This window comes from Copadichromis virginalis, linkage group LG10, assembly GCF_057382275.1.
Source record: "Copadichromis virginalis isolate Kocher_CV1m ecotype Utaka linkage group LG10, C_Virginalis_male_GT1.1, whole genome shotgun sequence".
NCBI lineage: Eukaryota > Metazoa > Chordata > Actinopteri > Cichliformes > Cichlidae > Copadichromis > Copadichromis virginalis.
Genome location: NC_140627.1, coordinates 16,430,786 through 16,447,340, shown reverse-complemented (window position 1 = coordinate 16,447,340; position 16,555 = coordinate 16,430,786). Strand labels below are relative to the sequence as shown.

Here is a 16,555-nt window from a genome sequence, read left to right as displayed (position 1 = left end):
TACACTACCTTTCTGAAAGAGGGTAGAAATGGACACCAAATAAAATTACAGTCATACCAGCATGAATAAATAAGGATGATTATGAGTCATGCAATGGGAGCCCAAGAATAAAACATATGAAGTCGAAAATGATCATAACGGGTATAATTTAATGTTACTGTGAGGTACTGAGGACTGTGGAAAAGGGAGAAAAAAGAGAAAAAGCAAACCAGGACAATTTGAACCTGTGTTTGTTATATGATTTGAAAAAACTAAAATCTTGTTCATAACTATTTTATTAGTTATGAATGTGCATATTTTGGGCCCGAGGGGGGTTGCACATCAATCACCTGGATCAATGGGGCAAGTTGGGGGAGGGAACGGGTGAAACGTTGCATTCTGGGTGGAAATAAGATGCGGGGTGCTGTCCGCAAGTAAAACCACGCCATTGGCAGGGTGGAGGCTTCGCTCGAGCCAATCACGTGGTGAATGTGAAGTGGAGGGCGGAACGCACGGGGGCACACTTCCTTGCATAAATAAAGGAAAAACCTGCGCGGTCCCTTCATCGCACTCCGTTGCACGTTAAGACTTTCTTGAAAGACGGTAAGAGTAAAATGCACGTTTGGTTCTAACCTTTGCTGCGAATTGTCACAGTGAGCAGGTCAGCGCGAGGGGTGAGGTTTCTGTACCCCGCGTGCTCATGCACGCTCTCAGGCTCTTACCTTACTTGCTGCACATTATTTGCAAACCTGGTAATCGGAGCACTTACACCGTTGTTGGGTTAAATTAGCGATACTGCGTGTTGCAATGGTTAAACTGGGCTATTCGAGCAACATTTACCAAATAATGATGCCAGCGACGCATGGCTTCTATTTCTTGTGATCCTAACATAAAGGGCCCTTTATGTTAATGTCTTAAATTACACGAGGGACCTCAATAAAAGGGACGCCTATCTCCATCAGCTGTTTTGGATAGTGTCCTGGTTTCATTTAGCTCTCACTTGCAAATCATGTAAATCATCTATTCAAAATGAAAGTAAATAAAAGGCACCCCTGCAGCCAGTGACCGCTTCCTTAGGCACATTGTGTGATAGCAGTGATGTCATGAGAAGGTAAGAGCTGAGCGGACACGGTAAAGATTGCTTTGTCTCCTGCAGTCAGAAAGCCAACATGGGTGACAAGAAGGCTGTGATCAAGAACGCAGACATGTCTGATGAAATGCAGCAGGATGCAGTGGACTGTGCCATGCAGGCCATGGAGAAGTATAACATTGAGAAGGATATCGCCGCCTATGTCAAAAAGGTATGTTGCTGTTGCTTCAAAGTAAAATGAGTAGCGCAAACTTGTTGCATGCATTTTTGCCAAGAAGATGCTAACTTGTGTCTTCCCCTGCAGGAGTTTGACAAGAAGTACAACCCCACATGGCACTGCATTGTTGGGAGGAACTTTGGCAGCTATGTGACACATGAGACGAAGCATTTCATCTACTTCTACCTGGGTCAAGTGGCTATTCTGCTGTTCAAGTCTGGCTGAGACGTGGGCTCCTAAACTATTTCAGCATTTCTTCTCCCATTTGCTACATGACTACCTCCTAATTTCTTGCCGTCTTCAGCCTGTTATTATTTTTGTCTCCTGCAACACTACCAACAGTGGCTGGTGCTTTGAGCTTGTGTAATGCCTGGACTGGTGATGTGTCATTCATAGAAAATGCCAATATAAAATGACTTATGGTGACAGCACTCAGTCAGCCTCTGCACTTCTAACAGACTCATTGTGGCTCATGACTTCCCAGTAATTTGCTGTGTTGTGGTGGCACAGACTTTGTATGTTAGTTCACATGACTGTATAATTTATTTTCATTGAATTAAAATGAGCAACAGCCTTTTTTGTTATCCTTTTGATTTTCACTGACAAACCATGCTGAGACTGTTGCTTACATGAAATAAAGGATGCAAAATACTGAGATTTTAAGGGTTTTGTACATGCCTAAACATTCCTGTTGACACTTGTAGTGTTGTTGTAGATCTTTGGGAATGTAATTCAGTGAGTAGTCATTGTGATATTTTCATCATATTGACCAGAAAAAACTTTGACGACAGTAAATTGGTTCAAAATGCTTTGTGTGCTTTAAATTCATTTCACTTCCATGAGCTATTAATGGCTTGGCACCCTGTTGGGCTGTCGAGCACTTTATCTCCCGTGTATTCTGAAGCATTGTGATGCATCTAAACTTTAGGTGCTCTGACATAACTGCAAATAGGCAGATATAGAGTACCTCTTGTTTGGAAATGCAGAATTTTTTTTTGGGCATTTACAATGCGGTGTGTAAGGCAAAAACCGAGTTTGTACAGTTTCAAATGATCTTAAAAGCTAGTATTTGGTATGAACACCTTTATTCAACACTTAAGTTCTTGTGTAATGTGGTGTACTGCAGCCTTTTCTCACCGTTTGCTTTCCTGTGAAAAAAAATTACAATAAAGTTAAGCACAGTTTTAGAAAAAATAAATGGCAAATCAAACTACGTGGAAGCTAATGTCTGCCAGTGAAATAAAGTTGACTACGCATGCAGGCAAAAGTTTACTTTAACTAATTCAAAATTTTGAGTTGCCTAATGTGAAATTTTCTGCTTTTGGATAGCAGAAAAAATAAAAAATTAATTATTTTATTGTATTTTTTCAGTGGAAGAAACAAGCCTCCATACATACGTAAAGATATTACACATAAAAAACACACAGAAACATTGGAAAACAGTTTTTGGCAGACAATCACTTTTTGGCACAACAGCGGTAAACGCTGTAAAATGGATAGTTTTGTTTTTCTGGTTTTCACCGCAGGGGGGCGGTAATGAGCTGAACTCTTGGATATGATGCTTTAAAGAAAGCCCAATAACCACCGAGGAGATAGTAGAAGTAATGGCGGCTCAGAGCGGGTTGTCACACCCGGCTCTTGTCCGCGGTGGTGTGTCTGTTTTCCCCCCGGTGCCTCTGTCCGCTGAGGCCGCTCCGTTCACTCCCATGGAGCCGTCCGGTTGGGGGCCCGGCTCACAGTCGGAGGCCGAGAAACTGTTTTCCAACTGCGCCATAAAACTGAGAGCCCTGCGAGCAGACTCGGTCCAACTCAAAGAGGAGCTCAACCTGCTCTTTGACCAACTCTTGTCCGAAAACTACAACAGGACCTTCGAGCCCGCTGTCAACATCCGTCCAGAGGTACGGACACTCGCTTTGGACCTGTAGTCTGTTTTCAGCGACACAAACTCTATAAAAGTCTGCCGCCTCTGTATTTAGAAGCAGAGCTGGGATGAATAAACACTGAAATAGCCATAAACCCACGCACTTCAGAGCCCCGAGGATAACCATATAACCAATAAGAGACTAGCTCTAAACTAAACCAACAACTGTGACATCAGCATTTTGTTTCTTTTCTGTATTGGTGTATTATTTCCATTTCAGGACGTGTGTTCTCTGCTGAAACATGCCAGCTGTCTTGTGCCCCTGACTCAGGAGCATCTAGTCATCAAACTCTGCCAGGTTGTCCATCATCTGCTCAACCAGCTGAAGGTAACAGGTCATGCTTGTGCCACATGTACACTTATGTATTGTTAGGACTGCTTTTGTCGCATTTACACTATATGGACAAAAGTACTGAGTTGTCACTGAACTGAGGTGTTTCGTTCAGTCTCGTTGCCACAGATGAACAAAATCGGTGAAGTCGAGTGTGGTACTATAACAGGATGACCGATGCCAACTAAGTGGTATTATTGCGAAGTGGAAGCAATAAATCAATAACCACAGACATCCAGACCTCAATAGGCATTAAAACCATATATAGAGAGCTTCGTGGCATGGTTTCTATGGCCAAGCAGCTTTGCATCACCAAATATCGGACAGCAGTGGGCCATCTATAAAGTTTGTTTGGTCTGGGTTGATGGTTCCAGTAAAGGCATATCTTAATGCTTTAGGGAAACTGTGCCAACTTGGGTCTGCCCCAGTGCACAAAGCAAGCTCCTTAAAGATGTGCTAGGATTAGTTTGATGCGGAAGAATATGCCAAACTGATCCAACCGTCAAACACCTTTTGGGATGAACTAGAACAGAGATTCCAGCATCAGCATCAGGCTTCATAAATGCTCTTCTGGATGAGAGGACGAAATTTACAAGCCTGTAGAGGATTCTCTTAGTGGAAACTCTTATATCACGACAACCAACTCCATACTAACAGAATGGGATGTCATAAAAGCTTGTGTAGTTGTTGGGATATACTGCACTTACAGCCACATTTGTCTTTTATTTTTAAGGTAATAATGTATGAGCACACGCTGGATGTACTGGTGAACTATACTGCAGGTGCACTGAAAGTATGCAGTACGTGGACCCACACAGACGTCCTCCTGGCACTCTCCACTGTAGTCTATGGGAATGGACCTCAGTGCCACCAGGTAGATATTTAGTGCACTTTCCGAAAAGTGTGCCCTAACTGTTGACTATTTACGTCAAGATTTTTTTTGTATATATATTTGTAGCACCTCAGCGACTTACTGGGTGAAGAGGGATTCCTCCTGCAGTATAGTTCTCCATCTCAGTCAAACATGGAGTTGCGCCGCGTTGCTCTTACCTGCATGGCCAACATCTGTCTCAGGTACTGCTACAACATGCTTGAGCCAGTAGCCATTTTTATCTGTGTAAACTGCAGGCTATATGAAAGCCTGGATGTAGTGTCTATAATCTGATTTCTGAAGAGCTGCTTCGAATCTGGAACTCGAATGAGACGCAGTGCCAGTTTCTCCATCTTTAAGCTTGTATTTGTCGCTCTAATCGTCTGCATCTGTCCCTGCAGGATACCTGGTCAGCCGCCTTTGGATGATCAGTACAGAAGTGTGTGCTTCCAAGCCTTCCTGAAAACGCTGCAGTCAACCAAACCTCCCGACACTGATGAGCTCTTCTACTGCATGGTACTGGATACTCAACAACAAACATTTAAACGAGAAACAGATTAATTCAATCCTGCTTATATAAAATTGTGTAATCTGCGCAGGTGATCCAAGCAGCTCTAAAGGGACTTCAGTGTTGTCTCTCAGGTGGGAAGTGGAAATTTGGTGGAGGGGAGGAGCTCGGGTCTGTACTGGCTGCACTTAAGGTGTAAAATCTCACCACATGTGCACAGTTATTATTAATTGATTAATTTTTGTTGAGTTGAGTATTAATATGGAGTCCTGCTCATGTATTCTGCAGCGACTCATGTTCCAGGGGGCTCCAGGTGTGATTGTGGAGTGGCCGGCTGTACTTTATCCAGCACCTTTACCGCAGTACGAGAGTCTCTCCGCAGCAAAAACTGCAGAATCACCAAAATCATTAGAGCCACCAAAGGATGTCGCTGTGCCAGGAAAAGCTTCAGGGGTAAGAAGAGTGTTGATACCAGCAATGGCCATATTTAAAAACACTGAGGAAACTCTGATTTTTAATTGAATGTATTTCTCTCTCCAAAGAGTAAAAAGAGGAAATCTAAAGGTAAGGGAAAGAAGACGAAAACTGAGGAGAGCAGAGGGGATGAACGAGAGGAAGGAGATGCAGAGACTGTGCCTGCACTTCTGAAAGGCAGGGCGGAGGAAAAACAGCCTGCCTCATTTCTCTACCCGTCCTGGAAACTAAACAGTTCTGATTCTGAATTTTCCGACCTAGAGGGCAACGCACAGAGCAAATTAAGGTACAGAAAGACCCTTAATTAAATATTTTTCTCCCATGCATGTGTATCTTTTAAAAGTATCAATAGATGTTTTTAATTTTTTTTTTTTTTTTTTTTTTTTTTACTGTTTACACTCTTTCAGAGTGAACCACGGTCGTGTGCGTCAGGGGGCGCTGCACTGTTTGTTAGTTGTGGTGAAAGCAGTAGAGAAGAGAACTCTGTACGGTTACTGGTCTTCCTTCATCCCCGACTCTCCCATCGGGGGATCACCGCCTCTTACTCTCGTCACAATTATTCTGAAGGACCTCTCTCCAAAGGTACAACACACGCACACACACACTGTGCAGTTCTGGACCGATACGATTGTAACATCTCTCTCTTGACCCCCCTTCCAGGTGAGGTTGTGTGCACTTCAGGTGTTGTCAGCCATGCTGGATAGCTCCCGGCAGTTCCTGGCTGTGGCTGAAGATACGGCGTCTCCTCGAACATCTTACACCCCTTTCTCCTTCACGCTGGCGACTGCTATCAGAGAGCTGCACCGCACCCTCAGTCTGGCCCTGCTGGCCGAGACCTCCCCTCAGACTCTCACACAGGTCATAAAGGTACGATTATTTGCTCTCCACGAACACTTTTTATCTTTCATCTCTTTCTCTTTTGGGTTACAGCTACTGTCAATATTTCTTTGTTGAACTTTAATATAAACCCGGATGTTACAGACTATAGCATAATGATTTTTTTTTCTTTGCTGTAAAAACTCATTAGGTAAACATAATTAAATTTAAACTCCATTTAATTTCAGCGGAATTACACCCTCAGTCTCATAAAGTATGACGAAAACTGATAACTTAATGAATCCATTAGGGTTTAATTACATTTATTTCATTACATGCGATATGTTCAGGTTCCAGTAATGAAATGCGCTATAATGCAAAAGTAAACAAGTATGCTAAGTGATTTTTATAGTGTTAAAAAGTTCTGAAAAGACTCTGGAATAGTCTTTAAAAGTTGCGCTTTTCAAATTCGGACATAAAAATAGAATTAAGAATAAGTCTGGGCAGTATTAGTGTTGTTGTTGTTTTTCAGTATTGAAGCGAAAAATAAACAGAATTTGTTGTGACAATTAGCAGTTTAGCTAGATGGTTGCATATTGCCTGCTAACACTTTGAATAACTTCACATACCTTTACTGTGTAAGGTCACATGTTTGCAGTCTGTGTGTGCATATAAATAAGAGGATTAGTCACTGTTTGTCTTTTTTGTGGTGTTTATCAGGATGTAAATTACAATATGAGTTTCATGTGAAATGAGCTGAGAGAGTGCTGAATTCTGACATGCATCTTTGTTATCCACACTGTAAATATCCGTCTGCTCCGTCTGTTAGTGTCTGGCCTACTTGGTAGCCAACGCTCCCTATCACCGCCTCAGACCTGGCCTGCTCACTCAGCTCTGGAAGCAGATTCGTCCGTATGTGCGCCACAGAGGTCTGTATGTTGTCGGCACGCTGAAATAACTGCCAATAGGATGTAAGACACTGAAGTCTGTTACCGTCCACACAACTATCTGTCCTTCTTTAGATGTGAATGTGCGTGTGTCAGTCCTGACACTTTATGGCGCTCTGGTGACCACGCAGGCTCCTCTCCCTGAGGTGCAGCTGCTCCTCCAGCAGCCAGATCACAGCAGCAGCATGGGTGTGTTCACGCCACAGGACTCGGGCCTCAGCTGGAGACAAAGAGACGGGGTGTCCTCACCCTCTCGTACACCAGTCAAACATTCCCAGCGGAGCTCTAGCACACACTCCCCACACATTCCTCACACACCAGGGGAAGAGGACAGCCGGCGACTGTGGCTGCTGCAGCTCTGTGTGACACTAGTGACTCAACCCAGAGAGGACCAATCAGACAGCGAAGGAGTGGGAGGGGGTGCTGCTTTAGAGCCACCTCCTGTTCGACTTGAAGCTCTGCAGGTGAGCAATAATGAGCCAGACAGGAAGCTCCAAACAGGCATTTCTAAAGTCTGAAGATGTTTTTAATCTCTTGTGTTTCAGGTCTTGTCTCACCTGGTGCGTGGCTACTTCCCTCTAACTCAACACTACCTGTGTGAGATTGGGCAAGTGAGCGCACGCTGTCTTGGGGAGACGGACACCTCCATACAGCTGCACGGAGCAAAAGTAATGCCCTCTATATAATATAGTAGTATGAATTGAATACTGATCCTGCAACAGTACACAATAAAACAAGTATCAGATATTTAGAAATAACATCTGTCTTTTATTTAGTTGCTAGAGGAGTTTGGTTCGGGAATAATTCAACAGTACAGAGCAGAAAACAACGTGCCTGAGAGCTCAAGGGTCCCCATAAGCCAGGTAAATGCAGATCATTTCTACACAGTGCATTACACACAGCATACGATTACAGAGGTTTAAACAAATGCACTTCGTTCTTTTTGGACAAATCCTCATTCGCCTGTTTCAAAGATGGATTCAGCAAATTTAGGGTTAAAATCTAAGTGTAAGTGCTATTCTTAATATCCATATGTAACAGACAGGTTTAAAGTATATATTTATGTAACGTTTTAGAGCATTTAAGCAAACTTTTCTCAGACTTTGACACTAATGTCATGTTTTCTGTCCTCACACACTGATGTGCATTTCTAAGAGATTGTAAAATAATTTTTCAGAAGTGTAAAACCTGAGTTCAAAGAGCCCAGAGATCTTAGATGGAAAATCTCTTTGTAATTATAAAGATAACCACAGTTTCCTGAAATACTTATACTTACAGGGGTAGGAGCATGATTTCATATGAGCTACAGGTCGAGCACAGACTGAGAGTTAAGCTGCTGCCACTGAGGTACAGATAATTTCTGTGCAGGCTTTAGCAACAGTAAAAGGAGGCATTAAGAACAGGTTATATTTAAAAAAAAAAATCTCTCTAATCCACATTAATGTGTGGTAATTTAATCAATGTGTGTACAATACAGGTGGTGCAGTTTTGGTCAGAAGTGTTGAGCGGCCCGTTAAACCGAGCGCTGCAGAATGAGCAACATCCCACGCTGCAGGCGAGCGCCTGTGACACGCTCTCCTCCATTCTGCCGCAGGCCTTTGCACAGCTGCCTGTGAGTTATCCCCTTTTATTGGACTTGTTTTTCTGCACTAGTGCTGCCGAGCTTCACAGCGCTGTATGTGTACTGTTGTTTTTAAGGACAAGACCCAGCTGATGTGCATCACTGTGCTGCTGGGACTCACCTATATTGAAAACTACCTGGTGAAGACGGCAGCCGTCAGGGCTTTGGGGATCTACGTACTGTTCCCCTGCTTGAGAGAGGTAGGTGTGCTGATCACCAGCTATGACCACAATTTACAATTTAAATCAGATATTTTGAATCCAAGATATGTAAACCTCTGGAAAAAAATAGAACAATTATGTTCTTCTTTTCAGGATGTCATGTTTGTGGCTGATACTGCAAACACTATCCTAGCTGCGCTCGATGATCGATCTACAAATGTGCGTGCCAAGGCTGCCTGGTCCCTTGGGAACCTCACAGACACTCTTATTGTTAATATGTAAGACAGCATGGATGTACCACACATATAATCTCAGAACAGACTGAAATCATATTAAAAGGGTAGAATAAAATATACCGAATGCCTATAAACAGTTGATCTTGTTTCTCTTTAACCAGGGAGAGTGTAGGTGTGGACTTCCAGGAAGAGTTATCAGACATGTTGCTGCTCAAGATGCTGCAGGCAGCCACGCGAGCAGCAGCAGACAAAGACAGGGTGCGAGCAGCTACGCTTTCACACTCACACAAACATGCAGGTTATTTTAAAACGCCCCCGAATTCATCTGTTAGATCTTGTAGAGTGTACTTACGTCCTCCCTCGATCCCTACCAGGTGAAGTCTAATGCAGTGCGCGCTCTCGGGAATCTGCTTCATTTCCTGCGGCAGAGTCAGATGACCAGGCCCGCGTTCCAGCAGCCACTGGAAGATGCAGTGCGTGCTCTGGTTAAAACGGTCCAATCAGAGGCTACGATGAAGGTCAGATGGAACGCCTGTTATGCTTTGGGAAATGCTTTCAGAAACCCCGCCTTGCCGCTAGGTAAGTGTTTAACCACAGGGCTGTAAAAGCATCATACATTGTCAGTGTTATGCATTACATTTGAAGGAGGCTGCTGTGCAAAATGTCTCCAGCAGTGATTCATTTGGATTTCAGTTTTTTTGAAAAGCTGCTCATGTCCATCTCTTCATCAGACTCAGCTGCCTGGTCTCACGAAGCGTTCTCTGCGCTCTGCCATGTTGTTACTTCCTGTAAGAACTTTAAAGTGCGGATCAAATCTGCCGCTGCCCTTGCAGTTCCCGCCCACCGCGGCTGCTATGGAGACACAGAGCGGTTCACCCGTGTGTGGTGCTCCCTCGCAACAGCCCTTGAGAACAGCGAAGACACCAACGACTTCTTGGAGTACCGCTACAGCGCCAGCCTGCGACACACACTCTCTCAGGCTCTCTTACACCTGCTCAGCGTAAGCCAGTCACAGGACATGCTCGGGCTCGGCACGTCACTGGCCAGCGAGGAGGGGACGGGCATCAGAGAGCATTTGATGAAGTACCTCCGAGCAGAGGAAGGAGGAGGAGAGGAGGCAGAGAAGGATATAAGGGGGGAAAGTTTGCACCCTCGGGAGAGAATTGGAAGTGTGGAGCAGATTTTGATCAGGATAAAGGGGTTAAAGGTGGAAGGGGAGGAGGAGAGGGGTAAGGAGATGGTGAGTCATTTCCTGGAGGATTTAATAAAGATTTGTGAAGAGACTTGGGAAAACACCCAAACTAACAGAGAGGTGACTGAAAGCAAAGCGGATCATGTATGAACTGCTGGGCAGTGATTTATGACTGATAATGTTGAACATCTGTTCAAAGATATTTGAAATCTGAAAAAATACAAATATTTTCAGGAAGAAAAAGAATAAATTGAATCCTATGTATTGATCTCATGCATTTATACCACTTTGGTCATTCTTAGTTAGAGGATGATTGTGTCTTTTTAATTTTACTAATATGATTAAAGATTTTTAAGTGTAAGCATGTACTTCCCTGCAGTCTGGATTTGTTAAACTATAAAAACGTTCTTTTGAAACATGTTGCCAAGAAATGTACTGAACTGAAGCCTTCAGTTGATCCAAAATGCTCCGGAGAGGGAGGGAGGGAGAGCACATTTCTCCCATATTGGCTTCTCTTCACTGGCTCCCTGTTAAATCCAGATTCAAATTTAGAGTTCTTCTCCTCACATACTAGGTCTTAAATAATCGGGCCCATTTTACAGACCTATAATGCTCCAATAGAGCACTTAGTTCTGAGAATGCAGGCTTACTTGTGGTTCTTAGGATATTTAAAAGTAGAATGGGAGGCAGTCTTCAGCTTTCAGGCCCCTCTTCTGTGGAACCAGCTCCCAGTTTGGATTCAGGAGACAGGCATCCTCTCTGCTTTTAAGATTCGGGCTGGATCAGGCTGCTGGGGGATTTACCATGATGCACTAAGCATTTCTTCTTCACACTGCATATTTAATTATTAATCTGGCTCTCTTCCATAGTGTACTTTTTGTTTTGTCTCCCTGCCCCTCACCCCCAGCCTGTTGCAGCAGATGGCTGCCCTTTCCTGAGCCTGATTCTGCTGGAGGTTTCTTACTGTTAAAAGGGAGCTTTTCCTACTGTTGCCAAGTGCTTACTCATCGGGGCATCCTTTGAGAGCTTACCATTTGATACCTTAAAATTTAAAGTGTCTAAAAAAATTGTGATTTGATGTTACATAAAAAAAAAAATATAAAAAAAATTGCTACTTTGGGTCACTATCCAACCTTAAAGGTTGCTACTGCAAAAATCAGAATGTATGAGATACGCTCTACTCTAAAGTTTCATCAAATACAGTCCTGTGCAGAAGTGTTAGTTTTTAGTCCACTTCAAGATATCAGGAGAGCATCTTTATTATAGTCCTCAGAATGAGTGGCAGTTGCTTTGAACAGCTGTTCACAACACCATGGAAGTAAAACAGTAAAGTTAGTACTTTCAGATTGTTGAATCATGTTCATCTGTTAGTGTCACTTTCACAGGTCACGTGGTTGACCTGTGATTGTATGATTATGAATTGTAACAAATAAAGAAAATCCTTGAAGAAGCAACTCTTACACAATTTTCTTCTAAATCGGCCAGAATTGGGATTATATATATATATATATATATATATATATATATACACACACACACACGAGAATAATTAGTGTAAAGTTGCCTCACTCGCTGTAACACTCACAGCCCCCAATAGGGGGCGCGAGAGGTGGATGATCCGGATGTTGATTAGTGATGCCTGATCGGGGCACACCACGCTGTTGTAGAAATGGACGCGTTCGAGTTGTTTCGGAAACTCGGAGTTGGGGCTAGATTTGACCTGAAGAGGTTTGGTCAGGACGCCGCTCGGTTTAAGGTAAGCTTTATAGTGTAGCTGATGACGTACTGGATGAAAACAGTTCATGCTGCTGTTAACGAATCGCTATGGTTTAATGCATTTTAGCTAACCTCGAGTTTTGCTGTCCTGCTTGTGTAGGAGTATAACGTTTTAGGCAAGTTGTTGTGCTTAATACATGTATTTGAAGAATTGTACAACCGTAACACTCACACATACATGTACACACACGCTTGTGTATCGTTTTATTTTGTAGCCCGTGAGGAGTCACTCAGAAGAAGCTTCTCCCGATCCTCTCTCTGCGATTGATTATTTTGCCACTGCCAATGGAGCCCAGAGCTGGACCCAGGCACAGGAGGAAGAGGAGGGCAGGGAAGAATATGAGGGAAGTGAAGACGGAGATTCCGACATAGGAGGCAAAAGAAAGCGCAAAGAGGAGGAGAGAGAAGTGAGAACCAAAAAGAAGAAGAAAAAGACCAAAAGCAACCAAGCGGAGGTGAAAGGTAAAGAAGTTGTAGTAGTAAAGGTTGCAGTTTTAAAGTGTTCACTATGGAAACCTTGTTATTACAAAAATTTCGAGTGACGTTTAGAATGAACATGATCTAGCTGTTCACTCCTGTTTGATGTCTTCTGTCTGGCTGAAGCTGGCGGTGAACTGCTGAAAGAGAGGCAGGGAACTGGCATCACCTGGACCTCTTCTTTGGACAGAAAGATCCAAAACCTGCCGAGTGACGGGAAGGAGAAATCTTCGTTGAAGAGGCTGAAGCATCTTCATCAGGAAAAGGTCCTTACTGGGCTACATTTTATAGCACAAAGAAGTAAAATAAAGAGATTCTGATACATTTTAAAACTTCTTCTTAGTGGTGAAATGCTGTGCAGAACTACTGCTGTCCCCCTATCCGCCATCGAAAAAGGTATTTCTCTTTCATTCTAGGTCAATCGTATTCGTGCCCAAAACCGCATAAATGTGCACGGCTGTGACATACCTGACCCTGTGTGCACATTCGAGGAGCTGCTGTCCGAGTATCGCCTCAACCCGCGTGTCCTTCAGAACCTCAGAGACGCCGGGCTCAGTTCCCCAACGCCGATACAGATGCAGGCGATGCCCCTCATGATGCATGTAAGCACGCACGCTGGTCCTCATTTCTTTGATTTGGGATTAGTGCACAGACGGGGATTTTTCTGAGGGTTTCACTCTTGGTTTGGTTTGTCTGTCAGGGTCGGGAGCTGCTGGCCTGCGCTCCCACGGGATCTGGGAAGACTTTGGCTTTCTGCCTCCCACTGCTCGCTCAGCTGCAGCAGCCAGCCAATCAGGGCTTCAGAGGTGTGATCATCTCCCCAACCAGAGAGCTGGCCAGCCAGGTATGCACCATAAATTAGAAAGTGATCTGTTTAAAAAGTAAGGAGGCCTTTCCTGATGTGAACAACAGCAGCTGGTGATAGATAAAGGATGATAAGTGACTGACTTCCTGTGTTTTCAGCAGTATTTGGTCATTATTGTTGAATTGTGTTCAGACCTACAGAGAGCTGCTCCGTCTGTCAGAGGGAGTCGGGTTTAGAGTTCACATCATAGACAAAGCGTCACTAGCGGCTAAGAAATACGGACCACAGTCAAACAAAAAATACGGTAAGAGATCGTTGGTTCATAGGGGAAGAAAAATAAGTAAATCTCACTGGCTTTTAACTCCTGACGTTTCTGTGTGCAGATATACTCGTCAGTACTCCAAACAGACTCATCTTCCTTCTCAAGCAGGATCCTCCAGCTGTCGATCTCAGCAGGTGACATTTGATCTGCTCAAATCTGATGGTTTTTGTGTGTCGTACCCACTCTATTTGTCTCTTTATTACTTAAAAAAAAATAAAAAAGAAGACAGATCGATGATGTTCTGGGTGTTGCTTTTCAGTGTGGAGTGGCTGATTGTCGATGAGTCCGATAAGCTGTTTGAAGACGGCAAGACGGGCTTCAGAGAGCAGCTGGCCACCATTTTTCTGGCCTGCTCCGGTCCAAAGGTGCGCAGGGCTTTCTTCAGCGCCACTTGCACGGCAGATGTAGAACAGTGGTGCCGCCTGAACCTCGACAACCTGGTTTCTGTAAACATCGGGCACAGGTACGGCTCTAGCTGAAGAACTGCTTACTGCAGCAAATTCATGCCTTCTTTTTTTGTCACAATAGAAACATGGGTGTTTCATCTTTTTTAGAAATACAGCTGTGGATACAGTAGATCAGCAGCTGCTGTTTGTCGGGACAGAGAATGGCAAGCTTGTGGCAATGAGGGATATCATCAAAAAAGTAAGGAGCTTACTTGATTTCAAATAGAACAGATTTATTAGTGGTTATTGCATAAACACCCGTTTAAATCATTTCTAATTTCTGATTATTTTATCTTACAAGCTAAGATAAAATAAAAGAGTCCTCTTTTCTGTGTTTCAGGGCTTCCTGCCGCCCATGCTGGTGTTTGTTCAGACTATAGAAAGGGCACGGGAGCTTTTCCATGAGCTGGTGTATGAAGGCATCAACGTGGATGTAATCCACGCAGACCGCACACAGCAGCAGGTACATCAACACACCTACCACTCCTGTCATTTATTTCCATTTCAGTTTATTTATTGAGTGCTCTCGTCCTCATCGTTTGCTCCTATGTGTCAGAGAGACAACGTGGTGAACAGTTTCCGCTCCGGGAAGATTTGGGTGTTGATCTGCACCGCTCTGCTCGCCAGAGGAATCGACTTCAAAGGCGTAAACCTCGTACTCAACTACGACTTCCCTACCAGCGCTGTGGAGTACATCCATCGCATTGGTTGGTTTGGACAGTGATCCACAAATAATCAGCCTGATGTTTCCACTTTGTCTTTGACGCGTATCACACTCTGTGTCTGTCAGGTCGTACTGGGAGAGCTGGACATCAGGGGAAGGCCGTCACCTTCTTCACAGAGAATGACAAACCTCTGTTGCGCAGGTAGGAAAAGAGCAAACTGAGTTAGTTTTTTTTTCTTCATTCAAACCCATATCCAGCTGTTAACACACAATTTTCTGGATTTTCCATGGACCATCCTATTTGGTTCTTGGTCTCTATCGTTGGTGTTGCTTTTTTTAATAAAATAATTTCACTGCAGCACAATGATTGCAAGTTTAGGTCACTTCTTGCCATTAATTTATTTTTAAAGCACCTTGAATTTAAATACTGAGCCTGTAGTTTTTCCTTTTTTTCCCCTATGCTTCTCTTTAACAGCATTGCTAATGTTATAAAACAAGCGGGCTGTCCTGTACCAGACTACATGGTTGGTTTCAAGAAAATACACAGGTAAGAAAGCTCCATGATTGCCTGCACATTTACAGAAATGTTTCCTTTGATTTAATGCTTAATTGCTCCCTGTTGAGTTTTGGTAAGAGCGGTCTGGTCGTTATCTTTTTGTTTAGCAAAGTAAAGCGGAGACTTGAGAAGAAACCTCCCAAGAGAAGCACCATTTGCACAACTCCTCGCTTCTTAATGAAGACCAAAGGCAAAGATCAGAAAAAAGGAAACAAGCGAGCAGCGAGAGGAGAGCAGAAAGGAGAAAACGGAGCTCAAACAACATCACACCAGGAGAAAGAGGAAAAGAAGACAAAAGGACAGGGGCTGAAGAAAGGAAATAAAACACAGAAGGAAAAGAAAAACACAAGAAAGTGTCTCAGAAAACAACAACAGAGACTTCAGGAACCAAGTTACAAAGGTGGGGAAGGACTTTCATGCACATTTATCCAGTCCAATAAACTACAAACTGCAATCTTATCAAACTCTGTTATGTAAAAAAAAACAAAAACAAAACCCATACATATATGATAAATGACTCTGTACACAACATAAACCAATTTCCTTAGCATACCATTAAAGTGAAAATCTGTGAAAAGTTGAAAGTAGGAAACATTATTGTCAAATATATCACAGAGGCCTGTATGGAGCCAGAAATTGAACCCACTTGAATAAAAATATTTCTAATATTCATTCTTTCTTCTTCAACAGGAAAAAGGGGAAGAAAACTAAGCTGAAGGCAGACTAGAGGAGTGCGATGCAGATGGACTGATGAGAAGATGCATTTGCAGTCTGATTTATTGCCAACCTTTACATTTCTGCTTTGTAATATGAGAGTATAAAATAAACTTTTATATGTGTATAAACTTTTTTTGGCATTTTATTACATTTGTTCACCTGACTGAACAGAATTTTGTATATTTGTTAATAAAGATGATGACTGTGAAAGTACATTAAATAGCAACTGGGTATTTTTGATTAGAAATAAACTATAAACTGTAAGTTATTGTACTCTTGAGGGCCAGCTATAACAGACGGTGCCCTAAAATGTACCATTTCTGTTCAACCCTTCACCAGACTTTTTTTTAGTGTTCGATTAATACTTTAAGGGTAACTTAAAAAAAAAATGGGTATTCATACACACAGATATAATAACTGTTATTAAA

The 16,555-nt window shown here is 43.1% G+C and overlaps 3 protein-coding genes across 4 annotated transcripts; all 3 read left to right on the top strand.

Annotated features, from left to right (window-relative positions):
- Positions 1 to 462: 462 nt before the first annotated feature.
- dynll2b (dynein, light chain, LC8-type 2b) lies at positions 463 to 2,094 on the top strand. Of its 2 annotated transcripts, none has more exons than XM_085470253.1 (3): positions 463 to 582; positions 1,140 to 1,280; positions 1,374 to 2,094. In XM_085470253.1, exons 2-3 carry the CDS (start codon positions 1,149 to 1,151, stop codon positions 1,509 to 1,511), a joined length of 270 nt encoding a protein of 89 aa, XP_085326379.1. In that variant the 5' UTR covers positions 463 to 582; positions 1,140 to 1,148; the 3' UTR covers positions 1,512 to 2,094. The 2 variants fall into 2 exon arrangements, with proteins under 2 accessions (XP_085326379.1, XP_085326378.1); XM_085470252.1 differs by having other exon boundaries at positions 464 to 582; positions 1,136 to 1,280.
- Positions 2,095 to 2,879: 785 nt separating this feature from the next.
- heatr6 (HEAT repeat containing 6) lies at positions 2,880 to 11,484 on the top strand. Its single transcript, XM_085470247.1, has 20 exons — positions 2,880 to 3,184; positions 3,428 to 3,535; positions 4,272 to 4,412; positions 4,497 to 4,612; positions 4,811 to 4,925; positions 5,009 to 5,110; positions 5,206 to 5,370; positions 5,460 to 5,677; positions 5,799 to 5,973; positions 6,052 to 6,258; positions 7,037 to 7,136; positions 7,230 to 7,618; positions 7,700 to 7,822; positions 7,931 to 8,017; positions 8,632 to 8,766; positions 8,853 to 8,975; positions 9,090 to 9,214; positions 9,334 to 9,430; positions 9,547 to 9,751; positions 9,904 to 11,484. The coding sequence occupies exons 1-20, from the start codon at positions 2,891 to 2,893 to the stop codon at positions 10,512 to 10,514; spliced, it is 3,636 nt and encodes a 1,211-aa protein (XP_085326373.1). The 5' UTR covers positions 2,880 to 2,890; the 3' UTR covers positions 10,515 to 11,484.
- Positions 11,485 to 11,977: 493 nt separating this feature from the next.
- Positions 11,978 to 16,255, top strand: ddx52 (DEAD (Asp-Glu-Ala-Asp) box polypeptide 52). The gene is given in 17 exon segments (XM_085470246.1): positions 11,978 to 12,002; positions 12,005 to 12,120; positions 12,356 to 12,602; positions 12,744 to 12,883; positions 13,034 to 13,219; positions 13,318 to 13,461; positions 13,615 to 13,726; positions 13,806 to 13,878; positions 14,004 to 14,207; positions 14,299 to 14,389; positions 14,531 to 14,653; positions 14,747 to 14,897; positions 14,981 to 15,056; positions 15,330 to 15,401; positions 15,518 to 15,744; positions 15,747 to 15,810; positions 16,101 to 16,255. Coding segments are annotated over 17 exon segments (2,088 nt in total). The 3' UTR covers positions 16,138 to 16,255.
- The last annotated feature ends 300 nt before the right edge of the window (positions 16,256 to 16,555 follow it).

Bases quoted from the DNA above. Each gene is read 5' to 3' on its own strand.
- dynll2b (XM_085470253.1), top strand. From the start codon at position 1,149: ATGGGTGACAAGAAGGCTGTGATCAAGAACGCAGACATGTCTGATGAA. The intron at 1,281-1,373 runs GTATGTTGCTGT...CTTCCCCTGCAG, and splicing joins TCGCCGCCTATGTCAAAAAG to GAGTTTGACAAGAAGTACAA.
- heatr6 (XM_085470247.1), top strand. From the start codon at position 2,891: ATGGCGGCTCAGAGCGGGTTGTCACACCCGGCTCTTGTCCGCGGTGGT. The intron at 3,536-4,271 runs GTAACAGGTCAT...TTTATTTTTAAG, and splicing joins ATCTGCTCAACCAGCTGAAG to GTAATAATGTATGAGCACAC. The intron at 6,259-7,036 runs GTACGATTATTT...TCCGTCTGTTAG, and splicing joins CTCTCACACAGGTCATAAAG to TGTCTGGCCTACTTGGTAGC.